Consider the following 20,343-nt stretch of genomic DNA (forward strand, 5'->3'; position numbering starts at 1 on the left):
ATGCTATAAAGGATCTGCAAACAGATTAAACTGATTACAGATAAATACAGTGCAATAAAAACTGGAGACACATTTCTCTCTCATACTGAACTGGCATTCAGCCCAGGCTGCTTGGCATTATTTAGGGTGGTGAGGCCCTGGCACAGGTTGCCTGGAAAAATTGTGGCTGCCCCATTCCTGGAAGCGTTCAAGGCCAGGCTGGACTGAACTCTGAGACACCTGGTCTAGAGGAAGGTGTCCCTGCCCATGGCAGGGAGGTGGGACTGGATGATCTTTAAAGTCCCTTCCAACCCAGTAAAGAATTCTTTCCTAATACCTAATCTAATCTCCAGCTACCTGCTGTGTGACAATACTGGATCTGCTATGATACTTCAAACAGAAGGAGAAGCTTTTTCCCAGAGCTCAGAGGTTTGGACAGACTGTCACAAGGTGTGGTGGGAGTCAACAGGTTCAAGAAAAGGGGTTGGGAAGCTTCATGAAGAAGTGCTGAAAAAGTTCTAATAAAGGTCTCAGTGCTCAAGAAGTTTCTAACCTGCTGCTTTCCAGGTGCTGGGAGGGCTTTGCATGAGCTGGACTCCTGGACACTTTTCCCAAGGAGACTCAATCAGGCTGTGACCTTGAAGATGGGGCTGGAGAGGTCCCATCTAGTACAGGAGAATGTATGGCAAGAATTTGTTATTCTCAGGTAAGGCAGAGCTTTAAACAACACAGGTAAAGGGTGCTGCTGACTGAATCTGGTCATCTCAGCTCTGTATCAGCAGGAACCAGACTCGTTTTGCTCAAGGCAATGCCTGTCCTGTGCTTTTCAAGAGAAAGCTCCTGCAGGCATTCCCCAGAATTGAGTGCTCCTACTATGTTGGCAACACAAAAATTGCAGCATGTGCTCTGAGGTCTCCTAAGGTAAAAGGTATCCTCGGGTAAAAGCTGAGCCATGCTGGGTCATGAAAATCTTTTCCATAATTCAAGGACACACAGTATGCAAGACATAATGTTCACAGTAACTGCTCAGAACTGCATGCAGAGCTGCTCTCAGTTTTGCTCTGACTCTTACTGGCCATGACCTGAAGAAGGCATATAACCTGGTATACAATCACAGAATCAAAAGGAAGGGACCCACAAGGATCATCAAAATCCAGCTCCTGGCCCTGCACAGGACAATTCCACCCTGACCCTGAGAGTATTGACCAAACACTGCTTGAGCTCTGTCAGCCTTGGGGCCATGATCACTGCCCTGGGGAGCCTGTTCAGTGCCCAACCACCCTCTAGGGGAAGAACCTTTTCCCAATATCCAGCCTAACCCTCCCCTGAGACAGCTTCATATTATGTCAAGTAACAGTGAAATACATGACAGCAATTTCATAAGGCTGAGTATGTAATACCAGGCGCTGTAACTACACATATTGTAAAGTATAAGTAGCATCAAACTTGACTAACTCTGTCATTTCTTTCATTTTAGGAATATGGTTCTGACCCACAGGAGGATGCTGCTCCCTGGTACATGGCACATCACTGTCACCACATTGCTGATTACCTGTTTATTAATCCTGAAACAAGCCACAGCTGGGATGCACAGAGCAGCAGGGTCAGAACAAGGTGAAAGCCACGAATCATCAATCACTGCCCTGGTTTACGTGGGCAGGGAACCTCCCTGAGTGCCTATGTGTGTGCAACATGGTGTGGGAGAACAGAACACACATCTGTGTGTACACCATGCATTGCAACAGGGACCCTGTCAGGGGAAACAGGGACTGAGGACTCACCAAACACGTGTGGCTCTTCTTTCCGAAAGTTATAGCTGCAGCATCTTCTGAGGCAGAGCAGTGGATATTGTCTAATGAGCTTCAGGGAGGCTTTTGACACCTTCTCTCAGCAAACTCAGGTAGTGTGGGTGGGATAAGCAGACAGCGAGGTGGATTGAGACCTGGCTGAATGGCAGATCCCAGAGGATCGTAATCAGGGTCTAGTTTAGAGGCCTGTCACCAGAGGTGTCCATCAGGGTTCAGTGCTGGGCCCAGCATTGTTTAACTTACTCATCAATGACTCAGATGAAGGGGTCAATGTCTCCTCAGCAAGTTCACTGCCACAAAGCTGGAGGAGTGGCTGATCCCCCAGAGGGCTGTGCAGCCCTTCAAGGGACCGCGAGAGGTTGGAGAGACAGAGACAGGCAGAGAGGAGCCCTCTGAAATTCAGCAAGGGCAAATGCCTGCACCTGGGGAGGAACAACCCTGGGCACCCGTACAAGTTGGGAGCTGACCCGCTGGAGAGCAGCTCTGCAGGGAAGGACCTGGGGGTCCTGCTGGATAACAAGTGACCTGCAGTGTGTCCTGGGGGCCAAGGCCAATGGTATCCTGGGGTGCATTAGGACGAGCATTGCCAGCAAGTCAGGGAGGTGATCCTGCCCCTCTGCTGAGCCCTGGTGAGACACATCTGCAGTGCTGTGTCCAGGTCTGGGCTCCTCAGGACAGCAGGGACATGGAGCTCCTGGAGCAGGTTCAGCAGAGGCTGGGGAGATGATGAAGAGATGGAACATCTCCCTGACGAGGAAAGGCTGAGGGAGCCGGGGCTGTTCATCCCTGAGAGGAGACACTGAGAGGGGACCTGAACAATGTCTGTCAGTGTCTGCAGGGAGGGCTCAGAGGTTGGACCAGGCTCTGCTCGGGGGTGTCCAGCAATGGGACAGGAGGCAACGGGCAGGAACTGATGCCCAGGAAGTTCCACATGAACACAAGGAAGAGCTTCTTTACTGTGCAAGTGACAGATTGTCCAGAGAGGGTGTGGAGTCTCCCTCACTGGGGATATTCCAGAACCATCAGGAGACAATCCTGTGCCATGTGCTCTGGGATGACCCTGCTGGAGCAGGGAGGTGGACCAGGTGACCCACTGTGGTCCCTCCCAAATTTTCCCCATCCTGTGATTCTGTGATCAAGCACACATCCAACAACAGAAAAAACCATAAATACCATATTTTAATTGTGCTAAAGAAACCCAATGATTTTACCATATTTGATAGAAAATTCTCATGCTAACAAATCTTCTACAATGGCAATAAGGCACATTAGCATTTAAAAATAACAACTGATACAGCTCAGACAGAGACACTGTAAAGGAGAGCCAACACCACGCAGAGGACAGACACCAGAAATGACAGCAGAACACAGATGACTACTGAAAAAATAAAACTGATGCCACCAAATAAGGGGACTTTTTATAGATATTATATGACTTTCACACATTTTATTCAAATAACACATAAACTATTCTGTAAACTGGTCAGCTGACCAATGTGATCTTTTCCAGTTCTGAGGTCCTGTTGGCAAAGTTTGCCATTTAGTTTGTTCTGCAAAAGATTACATCACAAATATCTAAAATTATTCTGAATTTAAAATAATTCAACAAACCATACCCCAGAATATACCAAGGTACTAGAGATGATGGTCAGGGAGAGAAGACTGATGACTCATGCTTTTCAGAAAAAGTGACATTTTACCTCTCCTTAACCATGTTTCAGCTGCATTTCAAATATACATAAAATTTACTTCTTTAGGTAAAAAATCAGGTATCAAAAACTTGGACCCAAGTTCAGCAAAGTTTGTTTCCTATCTTCTTGTGGATTATTGGGATCATCTGGGAGCTGGACTAAGAGCTAAGTGCTTTCAGAGCTGGAGAGAGCTGCAATTCAAATATTTTTAGCAGTAAATTTACCTCAATGGAGATTTGATTCTCCATTCAATGCTGAAATATTTTGTGCATTTGCATATTAAATAATACCAACATGCCTCAGCTTATAGATCTCTAGAAAATAAAATAGAAAGGTACTAATTATACTATGAACTAAATATATATATATATATATATATATATATATATATATATATAAAATATTTGCCATTTTACCTAACGAGAGGCCTCATTTCTAGCATTGCAAGGATCTCAAATGAAAAAACAAGATTCAGAATTATTTTTACTTCAGGCAGAATTTGACTGAAATGGTAAAGATCAGGTTGATTTTCACATGAGCAGTTGATCCTACAAAGGCTTATGAACATGATGACCCAGTGCAAGTAATTCTTGGGATTTACCAAGGTCATTCACAGTGCAAAGTCTGCACTAAAGACATGACTCCCTTTGGCTATGCCAGCAGAGAAATGCAATGCCCTTCTCATGTGGAGAGTTAAATCAATATTGAAGTCTCACAACAGCATCCTACACTGAGACTCAGCAGAACCAACTAAGCTACACAAAGCACCTTGTACGGCATGAGCAGCAGATGAATATTTGCATCACAGCTTCACTGGCTTAGCTATGTCAATGAAAAAAAAAATTAAAAATGTAAATCACCTCAAGCATTTAAATCACTTTTCTAAAGCATGTAAAAAACCCCCCAAAACAGAAGATAATGCCCTGAAAGAGACTATTTGCCTGACGAGTTTCACCCTCAAATACATCTAGGACCAAGCACAGGCAGAGTTCAGGGCCAACCTCAGCACAAGGCTGTGGGAGGCAGTTGGGTATGGAGCAGCTTAAAACCCCAGTGTGGCAGCCAGGATGTTTTCCTGCCTGCAGTACCTCACCTCTACTTTTCAAACCCATTGTCAGTGGATTTTAATGTCTCTTGACAAAAGCCAGCAGGAGTGAGCAGAGCCAAAAGCGTGGCTGTGGGCTTTCTCCCAAGAGAGACAGCCTTCCATGGGCATGGAGCAGTTGTGGCAGCTCTGCTGCCCTGCCTGGGAGAGACTGAGATTAAAATTAGACTGAAAAAAATAACCATAAAACCAGAAATCCCTCACATATGTATCTCAGGACAGTGACTGAGGAGGAACTGAGCAGAGCACTGAGGAACCAGGTCCCGTGTTGTTATTACACTCCCTGTGGAGAAAGGCAAAGGGATGCACAACACCATGTCCCAGCAGCCCCATAATAAAGACATTAAAGGTTAATTTGTCATTCCTGGACAGGACCAACAGTTACACAAACCCTCTCCCAGTCCCAAACCAGGCTGAGGCTCCAGCATGGGGACACACACAGAAGTGCTCCCCTATCAGCTGCCCACAGCCCCCTTTCTTCCAGTCCCAGCACCCACAGGATTCGTGGGGTTTTGGGGTTGTTTTCCTCTCTCTGTTCAGGAGCTTTAGCCTTATCAAAAGATCTGCCATGAAAACTGAGCAGCAGGTCACATGTAACAGCAACACACACAAAACCAATGATTCTTCTATTTACAGTCAACTATATGCAATGTCTTGCAGCAAAACACAGAAAGAAGCATCAAGAAGCTGGAGGTGGGTGAATTAGGAGTGAATTAGGAGCAGGTGGAACTGCAATGGCTCACAAGGAAATCAGGATCACTAAATCACACAAGACTAAGGTTGACAATGTCATTATGAATCCAAAAATAAGCACCACTGCAATGCCTTTCCCTGTTTTGTGAAGTGGACCTAAAATGGTTTTCATGTCAAAACACTCACACAAGTGAAACTTTTATTAGTGCAGCTGCCACGTTAAGAGGAACTGACACTACTATCTATGGCAGCAACACAAGAGGAAAAAAGAGCCTGACATTTAGCAGGAGATTGTTAAAGACATTTCTAGGAGTCTTTAGTACAGCTGAGGCTGTGAGTGTTAATTTCCATAATGCCATGTTGTTGTCATTAATGAATGTGCTAATGATCTCGTAATTCTTCATTTAGAGTGATAATTGCTGATTAGTACCTTTGGGAATGGAGATAAAATGATTTATACCGTCTTCCAGTCTAGCTTGGGGTTCTGAAGTTTGCACCTGGGAGGAACATTCCAGTTCTGGACAGATGCATAAACCCAAACCCAATTGTTCTGAGAGTCCCTCTTCCCATAGTTTACATTCAGCTGTGAGGTAGGGAGGAGAGAAGGCAGTGAGATTTCCCCTTAAAAAATCTGGTACATGTTCGCCACTGTTCCTTTAGAACAGTAGAAGGCAGAAGAGCCCTTTCCAGGACAGAAGCAGGAGTATCACAAAAGCATAACTGGATATATACAGCTGCTGCAACCACCACACAGCAGCAAAAGATACATATATATATATATATGTACACACACAAATATATACATACACATATAGATGTGTGTGTGGATATATATGAAATTCCTTTATAAAACAAATTCTTTAGGGCAATAGCTTTCAACCAGTGGTCCCTGATTCCTAAAGATGAAATTGGATTACTTTAAATGGTCCATAAACATATTCAAGCAAAATGTGCTTCTTGCCAGTAGGCTTAAATCAGATTCATGTCACTGCTAAAAAGTTATTCTAGGCCTAAAAGGAAATGGCTGAAATCCAGTGTTCTAAGAAATTCCAGCCATAATAAGCTCTAATCTTCAGTTAATTCCAAAGGATTCTATTACACTGAACCGTCTGGCAAATAGCATTTATTTTGGTTCCTTTTAAAAAGGGCAGCGTGCATTAATATAGACTTATTAATACTATGACCTCTGGATGTTATCTTAAATAAGAACATTAGAAGTTTTTCTTTGGGTTGCCTGGCTGTTTTTGCTGTTGCATTTTAGTTCTTGTGTTTGCCTTTATGGAATTTGGAAGCTGCATTCCCAGTTATGGCTGTGCAAACAGCACTGAGGACAAATACAATGTGCTCTAGTTAAACATAAATCACTTCAGTGTATCTTTTACCTATAATGTAATTTAATTATTGGGAAAATCAATTCATAGCTGTTTTATTGAGCTTCTATGTAAATAAATACCCAGGAGCTACAAATACCTATTCTGCTCGATGTAGAAAGTATTAACATTAAAATTAACACTGCTATTCCTCCCTTCCTGACACAGGTAGAAATGGATTTGAAAAAACATCACTTAATAAATAAAGGTTTTCCCCTTCTCAGTTAGAATTTGGCTACAAAAACCTGTGCATGGTCACAGATCAGATGATTTACACCTGGACAGCATGGAAGGAGTACGGGAGAGAGGGAAAGAGGAAAGAATCACCCAGAGAAATTTCTACTTGACTTCTGTCCCAGTTGTGGCTGACCAGCCTTTAAGTCTCCTGGCCAGCTGCTCCTTCCTCCTCTCCCTCTCTCCTGCCCATGCCTGAAAGAAAAAGGAGTGAGAACAAGTAGCTGCAGGTAGGCAGGAGAATTACAATAACAACATGCTGTAATTTTTCATCAGGGTTTTAAGTGTTTCTAGCACTGCTCTGCCCTCTGGCATTATAGTAGTTAAAAATCAGCATTTAGAAATTATACTGAGGCTTTTGTTCAAAGTTCCAGAGACTCTGTGAACAAACTGTGTTGAAAAGGGACTCCCCCCCAGGCCATGGCCCCCTGTGGGGACCAACCTTCCCACCCAGGGTCTCTGATTGAGAACTCAACACAAACCAGGTTTGGTTAGGAACTAAAGCATAAATTCCATCCTGCACTAACTGCACTCACTGCTTTTATACAGCTCAGGCTAATCTGCTCTGGTAATGCCAATTCAGTAATTACAATTACCCAAACTGCATAAAGGATTCTTAGCCCAGAATAAAAAAATTCACGCAGAAAAGGAGAAAATTCAGCAGAATTTGGGATTCATCTCCTTATAAACAAGCCTCAAACAGAACAATAATTGTGGGGGTTGAATACTGCAGAAGCTTTAGTATTTTCTCTCTGATACACAGAGGCTTCTTTCCTTAACAGTGCAAGTTCCAGGACATGCAATGCACAGATCTCAGTTATATGCTTCTTTTCAATATGTGCTACAGCCACCCCCCCACTTCCCCCAGTATTTCTATAGGCTGCTATGATGTCCTAAAAAAATGTAGCATGTTCAGTTAACATATAAAGGACTCATCTTCCTGCTGTCTCGTCCTTCTCTTGAGGTCCCACCTCCTAGAGTACAGTGTTACGTGACATTCAGCTTTCATAGAAAGAAGAGAATAGTTACTGGTCCTTGATCAGAAAAAAAAAGAAGAAAACAGTCTAAACTCAAAATATATTCCTATTTAGTAAACGTTTCACAATTCATATTGCATTTTATGCCTTTTTTGACTCCTGACTTATTTTTGAATGATTAAGGATGAGAATATTGTCAGTAAACAGCACCTTTCCCTTTTGAAAGCTGTGAAGCACCTACAATTCAGACTGTAAACTCCCCTGGGAGAAAGTACCATCTTCCAAAGATGTACTGTGTGCTGTGTATAACTGGTACTCAGCAAAAACTGTTAATCTCTCCATTCTGCCTTCATAATTGTATTCTATCACTGTAAGGAAAGAGAACCTCTTCCTACCCAGTGCTTGTATTTCAGCATGAAGAAGAGGCACTCTTCACTGTTCTGAACAATTTAAAATCCAAGTAAAAAGTTCTATTTACACTGACCTAGTGAAACAAAATTCAGTAAAGACTTTTCTTGGCTCCTTTTCCAATGACTGTATTTCTTGGTCTGTGCATCCCCCTTGCATAAAGTCCCTGGCAGAGCACGTGCAAAGGGTCTATGGTCAATAAAACCTGCATTCACACCCAAAGTCTGTGTGACATGAACACATTTGGATAGATATTGGATAATCTATTTGGCCCTTTCCATTTTGGTGCCTGTGCTTCTGTTTGCCTGGCATATAAAGCTGCCTATAAGGGACTGTTTTCTGTTGAAACTCAAGAGCTAGATATTTTCCATATCTAATGTCCACAATCCTAAAGAGCTCCTAAATATTAGGAAAACAGCTGACTGAACCAGACTTCTAAGCAGTCACCTCTGAATAAAAATAATTAAAATCAAACTAGAGGTAACATTTCCATAGGCACAGGCACATAAAGGCCTGGAAAAATAAGATAACCATGCCCCCGTGGCCTGGCTACATTAGGAGACAGTGCCAAAGCCTCTGGAGGTGATAGGTGGTTGGTTAGAAGCTATTCATGAAGATCTTTTCATGCATGTTTAGATTTGATTTATCTATCTGTTATTTACCTTCAGGAAGGTTAAAAAAATCAAACACTGCACAGTAAAGACCAGAGCAAAAAGTCCCTGTCAGTCATTCCTTAGCAAACATAAGGGTGTGGAGATGGAAAAGCAATGCCAAAACGAGGGACAAGAAATGAGCTGCCTCATTCTTCAGCTGGACAGGATGACCAGACTACTTTAGAATCCTGCCCCAACCATAAAGAAAGGGTTGCAATAAAAACTTCAATGCTGATGATCAAAACTTAGAGGGGAACTGAGACACTGAAAGTTCAAGAGAGAAGAGAAAGATGAGATGAACAACCGCATGAAAACTCTTTAAGAGTCACAGATCAGCCACATTCAAGCTAAGAATTGCCTTTGTTCAGTACTGCTTATTGGATCACTACACCTGGCAGGCAAATTTAAAGCATCTAAGCAGACTGCACAGCAACCAGCATGCTAAGAACCACCCTGCCCTTTTTATCTGAGTGCACATATATTGATTGCATAGATATACAGACCCACAGACACTTTTTCCCAGGCTTTGTTCCAACTTGCTGTCTTTCCACAGCTAGTCCTTAGAAGCACTGGTCCCACCGTGTCCCTGGGTGCCCAATGCAAAGTCCACAGCCTGGTGCACACTGTGGAAGAGAAGGTGGTCCTCCCCCTCTTTAAAGAATTCCCCTCGGATCAGGGAACTCCTCACTGAAGGATTGCACTGGGCCAGGAGCACATGGACATCTATCTCCTTGTAGTCCTTGCAGACCTCCTTGAGCGTGCATATTCCTGCCGTGTCCAAAAACTGCACTGCACAACAGTCAATCACTATTGTGTGAAACTCCAGAGGTTCAGACACAAAATCCATGGAGATGCTGGTCTGGTTGTCACCAGAACCCACCTTTTTCTCCCTAAGCATTCTTTTTGCTGCCTTTTTCTTTGCTGCCTTCACCCAGACTGGGTTGACCCCAGTTTGCTTGTACAGGGTGGATTTGAAGCACTCCTTGTTGATGTAGTAGAGCGGGGCTTCGAAACGGAACACCACGATCCCTGGCTTGGTTTGCAGGTTCTTGTAAGCAGACAGGGATTCGTAGGTCTCGGACTCTGCCACCCAGCCAAGCAGAGGTGCCTCTGGCCTCTGAGTTCGGAAGATGACGCAGAGCATGGAGAAGCAAACGCCAACCAAAAGACCAATCTCGGTGCTGATGAGTGCTGTGGCTGCCATGGTAACTCCCCAGATCACTGTGTCCACTCTGCTCAAGTGCCACATTTTCGGCAGGTCCCTGAACTTCCGCAGGGCTCCTCTGAGGTTCACGATGGTTATGACAGCAAGGACACATTTCTGAAGGGAATAAAATAAAGGTGCAATCACAAGGAGGACTAACAGGATTACCAAACTAGTCACCATGCCAGAGACTTGCGTCCTACAGCCTGTGGACTCCTTGACAAGAGTCTTGGCAAGAGCTGCGCTGGTTGTGAAGCAATGGAAGAAGGAGGGAATGATGTTGCAGAAGCCAATGGCATACATTTCCTGGTTGGCCCTCACAGAGTAACCATGCTTCTTGGCAAACATCTCCGAGAGGGAGACCGTGATGGCAAAGCCAATGACAGCGATGGCAACAGCATCCAAAGCCACACTGGGAATGAGGGTCCAATCTGGAGGGCGGGGTGGCAGAAACCCAGTTGGGATGTGCCCAGAAATGCTCGAGCCGTAAGTCTCTTTCAGTTTCCCAAAGTGAGATGCCAGAGTAGCTGCCACAACCACAAATAGTTCAACTGGTATCGGAGCCTTGAGCTTGGATTTAAAACGTTCATTAATCTCTTTGGCTGGGATAAGCACAAGAAAGCACAAGAAGCTGGTGATGAGATCACAGATGTTGGTCTTGTGTATGTTTTTGAAGATGTTTATCCAGGTGATTATGAGAGAGCCGATGCCTCCGCTCCGTGGGATGTCCAGGCCCAGGAGATACTTGACTTGTGAGGTTAGGACGGTGTAGGAGGCACCCGTGACAAATCCACTCAGCAACGAATCGGAGAGGTACACTGAGACAAAGCCCACTTGAAAGAAACCCATGGCCACCTGGAAGGAGTCGATCACACACAACAGATTAGGACACAGATCTTGTGGATTTTGTCCATGTGGGGCTCTGGAGGGAGCTGCAGTAAAATAAACCTACTGTGCACGGCCCTGGAGGACAAGGCATGGTCTGAGCATGGAGAAAAGAGTCTCCAGCAACCAAAGCAGGCTTTTTTTGGGGGGGTCTTCATACTCTGGACATGTGTTTATTGTTTGCTCATGGGTCCAGCTGTAACTGCTGGTTATCCCGGTGGGGAAAAAAGACAGCCTGGCAAAAACCGCCACATTTGAAATACTGACTGCTTTTTCCATTTCTCTCTCAGTTCTTTTAACCTCTGTGAACTCTGCAGGGATCTAAAAACTTTTCTAGTGGCCTTTGTCTCTCTTACACTGGAGTTCACAGCCTGCAATAAAACCACAGCTTATGGTGTAACAGCTGTCCTTTGCACTGCATAAGGTTTAGTGCATCTGACTCAGTATATGAGCTGCAAACTCCTGTGATGCAGATCATATAAACAGAGATAATTTTTTAAGTGTCTTGCCATTAATTTTTATTAATGCTATTTGAATGGACAAATGTCTTTCATTGGATGACTGGTTTTATGGACACCTACTCTGCACATGCCTCTTCACACCTGGTAAATGTCCCTTCCTCCCCATCACACTTCATGCCAAATGGAGAAAGGACCTTCTCACAGCAATTTGGCAGAAACATTTTAATTCCCTGTGCTGGCCAACGGGGCTGTTATCTCAAGACTGTAGGCCAGAACTTACAGGTATTAAACTTTCAGAGGTGTCAACTTGATATATCCCCTTAGGTAGTTAAGGCAAAAAATAAAGAAGGCTGGGATTTCCATGAGAACCATAAAGTACTACTGAAGAGAAGGCAGGACCCGGACTGACAGGAAATCAGCTCAGAGCCAAGCTCTAAAAAAAAAAACCAACCAAAAACAAAACCAAAAAAACCCAACTCCCTTACAGCCTTGGTAATTAAATTAATTCAAGGTTTTTCTAAGTGTAAAACATTAACAATAATTGGCATAACCTAATTATGTTGTAGGCAACTGGTGTGAGAAGACTTGCTTTTTATGATTTGATTGTAAAGTTTCTGCTACAAAGAACATGTGATTTTGGTTGGAGCTTCAAAAAAAAATGAGGGTGTGAAGACCTATTGGTTGGTCTTCAGGGAGACAGCAAGTAGAATATGCCTGACATTCAGAGGGACTGAATATAAAGTAATTTAACTTCTTCATATAAAGAAACCTAATTGTACTTGCAAAGAATATTAAGTGCAATTCACAACTCCAAAACCTCATCCATGTGATGAAAAACAAAAGCCAGTGCAGATCAGGAGGTCCAGGATATTTCTGAAATTGCTCAACTCGAACTTGTAGAACAAGAAAAAGTTCCAGGTTGTGTCTAAACCCAGTGTTTTAGAGTATCACAGCTGTGTTTCTTTTCCCCTCCCATACAGTTTAATTAGCTATCACCCTGGACATTTAAGAACAAATGAATGTGAACTCACAAACTCAAATACCACAGCTCTGCAGTACCATTAAAACTAATCCCATTCTGGTTAATGCATGACACTGTAAAACAAACATACCTGCTTTAATTTCAGCAAGCAGTGAATTCTAGGAAGTAAGTAGAGATGAACTGGTAAAATATTGTTAATATATTTTTATACGGTAATAATTTGAAGTTTCATTTCAAGTACATTGTATCCTCTCAGTAGTGTCCTTTCCATACAATGGCATTGTTTTGACTTTAAATGGGCAAACAGCAAAGTTTTACAAGCACAGTGATAAATAAAAAGAAACTGGAGATCCAAATTTTTTTTTTTTTGTTAAAAGGCAAATGATTGAAGTCTGGAATTAAGAGCTGATGTACGTTTTGGCCCAATGAAATGGGGGTATAAGCTATAAGCTAGAAAAAAAAAAATAAAACTTCAGGCCACAGCAAAGAAGGTGGTGAGCAGACTGTGAGAGCAGTAAGTGGGGTGTGCAGGTCCTTGCAGTCCACAATAGAGAAGGAATGAAAGCCCAAAATGCTGTTAAAAAATGGAAAGCACCCAGAGGAGTTTCCTGCACCACAGTAACTCCAGCCCTCCCCACATCCACTGCCCTGAGACACAGATTGAGGATACATGCAAACCCAGCAGGGTGTTTACGGGCACAACCACCTAAAGAAGAATTATAACTGTTTCCACATCATACCTGTTTGTCCACCTCCTCTTACCTGATAAACTCCAGCTAAGAAGCTCACGGTGACTGCCACTGTAATCGCGTAGCAGCTCCTGTCACAGAGCAGCTCCTGCCATGTGCCATTCACTGGTGAAAGGGTGGTGTTCACATGTGCTGCTGCACCTGGGGGGACACTGAGCACAGCTGGCTCCACGTCATAGCCAGCTCTCTCCATTTCACGATCCACCACTTGTCCCATCATCAGGCAGGTCACACCAAAGATGCTAACCGAGATGTGGCGGGAGGTTCCAAATATGCAATAAATAAGGCTCGCAAAAAAGGACGTATAGAGGCCATAAATAGGCTCCACTCCAGCCAAGAGAGAATAAGCAATTGACTGTGGGACTAGTAAGACCCCCACGATCACCCCGGACATTAAATCTCCCAGGAGATCCTCCCTTACTTTGTATTTAGGAAGCCACTGTAAGATGGGAAAGAAACCAAAAACCCAGTCTTTAACTTTGGTTGGAGTGCAGCTGCAGGTTTTCTTTGCTTGCTTAACCACCAGAGCCTTCATGCTCCTCTTCTTCTCTTGGGGTTCCAAGAACATTCTGTGATGGAAACTGCATTTGGCATCATCTCCTTCCAGCCCCTCAGTCACTGCATGGATGTTGTTGGTTTCTGTCATTGCTGCCATCGCGAGGACTTACTAAAAACACAAAGAAGGACCACCTGCATTAAACCATAAATGAATGTACTCTGTGAGACATTTTTCAGAGAGTGAACACAGTATTTATGGAAAGTAAGGGCTGAAAGTGTTAGTTCAGCAGAGAGAAAGCAATTTCCAAGCAATTTGGGAAAGATCCTCCCCATCTTATCCCTGTTAATCAAGGAATGACCTTTCCTAGGAGGGAAGCTGATATCCCCTAGAATACACCTGCTGCTGGCAATGTTGTGAAATGGAAAGGAATGCAGCAGCACTGCTCCTCTGGGAGTCTTCCTTGAGAAAATCTTTATCTGCAGCCTGTTTCACCATGCAAAGACAGACACAGGGTTTATTGTAGTCCAACAGAAATTTCAATACAGTTGCTGCAAATTAACTAAAAATGGTATATTTCTAGCAATGTACAGCTTGGTCTAAATCTCTTGTAGATTATTTTTTTTAATGCAGTGATTGCACCTGCCAAATACTGTAAAGACTTGTTACCTGAGACGTGGCATTATTTCAGCCAGGGACACACTGGGGGGGAAAAAAGTGTTCTTCATGCCTTTTAAAAGCTGGTTTTTCAAGTAAATTACAACTGACTAAAACAATACACACCACTGGAAAACATATTAATGGGCACAAGGAAAGATAAGTGGAACAGTACCACTATAACTTCTGCTCTGTCCAAGCTGCCCACAAACAGTAAACCAGGGTGTTTATAACAAAGCACATTTAATACTGGAAACATATTGCCTGACTATGAAAGAGCACAGTCTTGATAAGATAAGCTATAATGAAAGTTGACAGTAAAAAGTGACTGTCAGCATTTACACAGCACTCCCATTTCCAGAAAGCATCCAGAATCCTCCAGAAAACTCTTTCAGCCACAATACCTGCTACAACCAGCATTCTGAGGTTGATAACTTTCAGCCAGAAACCCACTGGCCTGGTGCTACAGTGGAGTCAAGGTGAGAGACAGCAAGAGAACCCTGAAAAGTCTCACTGCCAGGCTTCCCTTTCGACCACTGCAGTCCCAGAGTGCCAGTAACAACCTACCTCTTACATGCTACTTATGTCTCCTCTGTGCAGCGCAAACATCAAACAAACTACTGTCTGTGCAGTGTTTACCACTGAATTAATTACCAAATTGCTACTGGAAGTAACAGTGCTGAGGATGCCACAAAGAGTCTGCCTCGAAATATGTTCACTTAATCACCATTTCACAACTAGACATAAAATCACAGAATTGTAGAGTCATTCAGGTTGGAAAATCCCTCTAAGATCACAGAGTCCAACCATTCCTCCAGCACTGCCAAGTCCCAATAACCCATGTCCCCAAGTACTACATCTACACAGCTTTTAAATCTCTCCAGGGATGGTGACTCCACCAGTTCCCTGGGCAGCCTGTGCTAGGGCTGGACAACCCTCTCAGTGAAGAAATTTTTCCTAACACTCACTGCTGCTATCACTTCAGCAACTCTCTCAAAAACATGGGAGGGGAGAAGTGACAGAAGTGAATCTGTGTGGTGCTTAAGCTAACTTCCCTTGTCTAATGTTTTCCAATTCAGTATCTTAAACGTGTTTTAGAATAATCATGGGCTCAGAAGAGCCATGTGAAGAATCAGGATCTTTACAAGGAGGAAAAATGCACTGCAAGACGTTATATGCTCAAAATTACACAATGATCACGCTCGGAGGAGATCCCCCCCTCTACCTTTCAGGTATCTAATCTCACCCACCTTTACAGGACTCCAAACTGTGCTCAGGGATAATTTACAGCACTCACAAAACTGCCTCCAAATATTACACGGTGAGAATGAAGTATTACAAAAGCCTGTGTTTGCACATTCTAGAGTTGTATTTGCTCAAGAAGTTTTATTCATTTTACAAGCACAGAGTTACAAATCAAAAAGCTTTTCACTCACTCAAAGCTCAGCTGTAAAAGGTGAGGGAGAAAAAAAAATCACCTCACACTACCTTTTATGTGTAGTAAATTATTTGAATGAGTTTGATTTCTAGATTTTAGTGATGAAAATCCTCCTGATTGCACTCTCCCTCATGCAGGACTTGTAGACAGCTCTTTTAAACCTGGGGTTTTCTAATGTGCCAGGGAACTCCAACACAAAACCCAGACAGCTCGGATTAGTTCTGCTGTAAAACATTTGTGTGGTAGATGACGCCTGGGTTGTGGTCATGTCCAGAAAGCAGAGAAATGTTCTAAGTAAAAATCTCTTTGGCTACGAACCTCTGAGCATATACTGGGTCTTTGTGTTGACTTGCATGACAGCTTTCTCTACGTGGCATGAAAAGGGCCTTTCATCACACAGTCCCTGCCTCTCCCCATGTCAGGATAAAAGGAAATGACACAATTTCTAACTCCCCTTTTCACCCTCTTCTGCCTCAGTGTTGCTCTGTGTTATTTTTATAACCGTTAGCCCAAGTTTGCCTAAGAAAACTGGATTTTATTCCTAAACATAAAAAAAAAAAAAAAAAATAGAAAACCCCATTGGTTTAATGGATAGGACATTGAAGGATATTCTGTATATTTAGATGGGAAAAGGAGCCACTGTGTTTTTGATTTTGAAAGCTGCTATTTATGTACAACTTCATATGCCTAGAATTCACTTTTATCAGTTCCTTTTGGCTTGAGTAAGGTCTTCAGGGTGTGTCTGTTTGCCACAAACTTTACTCAAGATAAAAAGAAAAAGACTACAACACAGAACTGAGGAATTTTCCAGTATCTCTCTCTTATAAGTGACTGCCAGTCACTTATCAGTGACTAAAGATATGGGGAGGTTCTGCAGTTCTGGAGATCTGATGACTTTTACAGACTCTTTCTGGAGCCCATCTGGGCCTTTCTTTCTGATCCCATGACATAGCAGAGGTGAGCTACCACCTGCCCGGCATCTGTCTTTGGGGGAACACAACCTGCAGCACAGGGCTGGCTTCCACATTCCTCTGTCACAGATCACAGTCACTTGACAGTAAGGGAAAAATTGATTGTGAAGCTCATTCACCTACTGAAATAATGTACTACAAGCTTAAACTGAAGATGTGAGCATTTAAGAACAGAAACTAAATCAAAGGTTAATCAGAAGTATTCCTTCTATTACACTCATCTCAGTTTTCCAGATTATTTTTCTACATTTCATGTGCACGAGTTGACACTGTATGTGATCACTACCCACTCTCATGTACCTGTTTTGCTAGACATGAAAAGTTAAAAACGAATGTATAAACACATGATATAAAGAGACATGAACAATTCCTGAAAAGCTGTAAAGGAGAAGCAGGTGAATCAGAAATCCATGAACTGAACCAGAGCTGGGCTACTACCTCTGGGTCCTTTGAAAATCTGCCCCTAAGAGTATAAAAGGAGAGCATAACACAGTATTTTGACAAGTAAATCTCTGATCTTACTTTTGTTGGACAACAGCCTTTTTCAAATAATGTCTTAACTATAGTGGAGCAACAAGGAAATTCAATATTGCCATGATAACACCGAGATAAGCACTGGAACAGCACTGTGTGCACCTTGGAATTTGACAAAATACTTAACATCCTCCAACAAAACATTCAAGCCACAAACATTTACTTCAACAAAGGACTTAAAATAATGTGAATACCAAAAAAAAGACATACCATGTTTAAGCAATACATTTGGGAGCAGAACGACCTTACTTTTGGCACAATAACCACCAGCCATTCAATCACGCGGGAAAACCTGCAAAGCCAGACAACAAAACCTCGCTTGTGTGAAATATGTAATCTCCTCCTACTTCAAATGTCGGGTCTCCTGAGCAGCAGCAGCAAAGCCGCTCACCAGCATCTCTGGGGAAGATCCCACGGAATCGGCAGCCCCGGGGGCAGCCAGCCTTTCCAGGAAGGTCATCTCACCTCGGAGAGCAGCTGTACGAGTGTGTTGGCTGCTCTGCCCTGCCCTGTGTGAAGCAGATCCCTCCTGCACACCAGCTACAGTCTCGCGCAGTGCTCCGGCAGGTTCCATCCGAACTGGATTTTTTTACGGAGAGTTTGCTAATAAGTACTTCCAACAAGTCAGGGCCCTCCTCCCGCCCTCGCCGTTGGCAAGCAGAGGTGAAGCACTGAAGAGCTGCTGTGTCGGGCGATGAGGAGGATGGGCGGTGGGAGAGCTGCCCAAAGGTATTTCCTCGGGCAGTGGCCGCCAGCTCAGCTGCCCACCACGGCCCCAGCCCAGCTCCATCCGCAGGGCAGCAGGGAGAGAGCCCGTCCGGCTCCCAGTGGAAACCCGCGCACTGGGATCGTGCTGGGTAACGGCGTGCTTACAAGAATGCTGTTTGTTGAGCTGGCTGGGGTTTTTTTATGTTAACAAAACCCTGCAAGAAGAAGAGACACCAAGAAGAGAAACCCCACGCGTTGTTTACACTCCTGAAACTGCGAAGTTTTGCTGAGAGCTCGTGTGTCGCTCTGGGAGCCAACCAACCAGCAACTTACGCCGCCGGGAGGGCGAAAGGGAAGTAAGTCACAGCAGCATTTTAGTTTGTAAAGCAACATTCACTTTCACCCGCAGGGTCCCGAATACAACATTCACTGCCTTCACATCCAGCCCCTCCGCTCCCGCCTCGGCAGGAGCTCTCGCTATGGACCCGCGGCTTCCATCTGCCGCTTTCCTTCTCTTACCCTGCGGAGCCGCTCCCGGGGGGGCTGTGAGCAGCAGCCGAGGAGGGTCCGCAGCCGGACGCCGCTGCCGCCCCGACCCCCTGCCCGGCCCGGGCCGCCTCCCCTCCCTCGCCACTCACCGCGGGGCCGCCGGCGGCTGCTGCAGACCTCGGGCGGGTGGGACAGACGGACAGACGGACGGGCGGACCGAGCGCGGCGGCTCCCGGCGGCACCGCCCCGCGAGGGGCCGGGAGCGGCGGGCAGGGAGGACGGGCAGGGCCGCGCCCCTCAGCCCGCCCGCCCTGCCCCGCTGCCGAATGGGTGCCGCGTGTGGTCCGAGTTAGGAGGGGCCCGCGGGATGGCTGGAGCGGAGAGTGGCTCCCCGGTTCTGTTCCTGTTCCTGTAGCCGGGGAAAAAACCCGCCCTGCAGCGAGGAACCCGCTCCGCTGTTGAGGAACCCACGTTTCAGGCAGGGGAAGTCACGCTTCTAAGTTGAAAGATTGATTAGGGTTGGTAACGCGAGGTAAAAGTGAGTTTAAACTTTCCACAGATAGGGAAACTGCAACAGGGTCTGACAGAAGAAAGGGCCCCTTTTTCCTCTGAGGTACCACAAGGATTCGTAAAAAATTAGTCTTTTAAAATCCCTCCACAATGTTTGTTTTGGTGTTCGGGTGTGTCTGGGAGGTAATTGCAGCTGGGAAGGCTGGAGGATCCCTGACAATGTCGGTATTAAAAACACCAGGTTTTTGTTCCGTACTCTAGGCTGGAGGTCAAGGCTGGAGGGGCCGTGCCCAGCCTCATCTGCCTTTCCTTCACCGTTTGCAGAGAAAAGCAGACATTTGATCTGAAATCAAACACTGCGCAATATTTGCATTCCAGGTGGAACCTTGAGCTGTCAAAACTGAACGTGAATGTATTTTAGCATATGCAAACCTGTAGCATCCCTCAAGGTTTTTCACTGTCCCTGCTGGGGTAAAGAGCTTCTGCTTGGGCTGCTTCATGCAAATAACTGTGTCTGAAGGCAGCAGAACCACAAGCAACAGGCAGGAATATCATCTCTTCCTCCCCAAGGTGTTTGGACAAGCATAAAAATTTACTAATCCAGACCACACATGGCACAGGCAGTTTTGCTTCTGCATCGGATGCCTTTGATTGGACAGGATGGGCAGAGGCAAAAGCTGCTGCCTTAGAGCCAAGATCAGCATCGCTGCTGCTTAGTTTTGTTGCAGTTCCTATTGTGTTCTCAACTTTAGGACAAAATCAATTGCCACTGACTTTTGCAAACTGAATTACTTTAATAACATGCTGCCAACACAGTATTTGATACAGCCGAGCAAAAATGAGCAACTTAATAGTATTTCCATCATGGTCAACAGAACAAATAAGAGAGAAGCTCTTGTAGTAAGAGGCAGCGTGCAGTGACATACCCCACAGAGGCCATCACAGCAACCCACAATCCCTTTTCTGATATGCCAGCTTAACAACCCTCCCCCTACAGCAACGGTCCCAGTTCCTAGGCCTGGAAATACAAAGCAACACCTTCTCCCCACATCAAAACAGGAGCTTTAAAGAGCCATCAGACACGCTGATGGCAGCATGGACTGGATACTTCAAAGGGATGCTTACTGCCTCTATAAGCCTGAGGAAGGGTGTTTCTTCTGCAGTCTACACAGTCTATGTCTGCTCATACCACTTCCAGGTTGTTGGCCTAGGAACATGCAGAGGTAATCGTGAGGCACTTGCAGGCAGCACTCAGACAGGGCACAAATGATTCCAAGCTTCCATCAGCTCTCATTGTTGGTGTTCACCTCCCAGAAACTCTGGACACTCTGCACGTCTGGG

The 20,343-nt window shown here is 44.7% G+C and overlaps 1 protein-coding gene across 3 annotated transcripts; it reads right to left on the bottom strand.

Moving 5' to 3' along the window:
- Window positions 1-2,944: 2,944 nt before the first annotated feature.
- On the bottom strand, window positions 2,945-18,733 carry LOC113947124 (sulfate transporter-like). 3 transcript variants are annotated; one of them, XM_027643385.1, is made up of 4 exons: window positions 18,642-18,706; window positions 17,540-17,543; window positions 13,213-13,866; window positions 2,945-10,977 (listed from the first exon to the last, which is right to left on the bottom strand). In XM_027643385.1, the coding sequence occupies exons 3-4, from the start codon at window positions 13,852-13,854 to the stop codon at window positions 9,472-9,474; spliced, it is 2,148 nt and encodes a 715-aa protein (XP_027499186.1). In that variant the 5' UTR covers window positions 13,855-13,866; window positions 17,540-17,543; window positions 18,642-18,706; the 3' UTR covers window positions 2,945-9,471. The 3 variants fall into 3 exon arrangements, with proteins under 3 accessions (XP_027499186.1, XP_027499188.1, XP_027499189.1); XM_027643387.1 differs by lacking the exon at window positions 17,540-17,543 and having other exon boundaries at window positions 18,642-18,733; XM_027643388.1 differs by lacking the exon at window positions 18,642-18,706 and having other exon boundaries at window positions 17,506-17,777.
- Between the last annotated feature and the right edge of the window lie 1,610 nt (window positions 18,734-20,343).

Source organism: Corapipo altera, unplaced genomic scaffold (assembly GCF_003945725.1).
Source record: "Corapipo altera isolate COAL_440 unplaced genomic scaffold, ASM394572v1 75, whole genome shotgun sequence".
Classification (NCBI taxonomy): domain Eukaryota; kingdom Metazoa; phylum Chordata; class Aves; order Passeriformes; family Pipridae; genus Corapipo; species Corapipo altera.

What these genes read in the sequence shown, in the direction of transcription:
- LOC113947124 (XM_027643387.1), bottom strand. Translation starts at nt 13,854, where the DNA reads ATGGCAGCAATGACAGAAACCAACAACATCCATGCAGTGACTGAGGGG. An exon ending in TCTTAGCTGGAGTTTATCAG is followed by an intron (nt 10,978 to 13,212) that starts GTAAGAGGAGGT and finishes GACTCCTTCCAG; the next exon opens with GTGGCCATGGGTTTCTTTCA.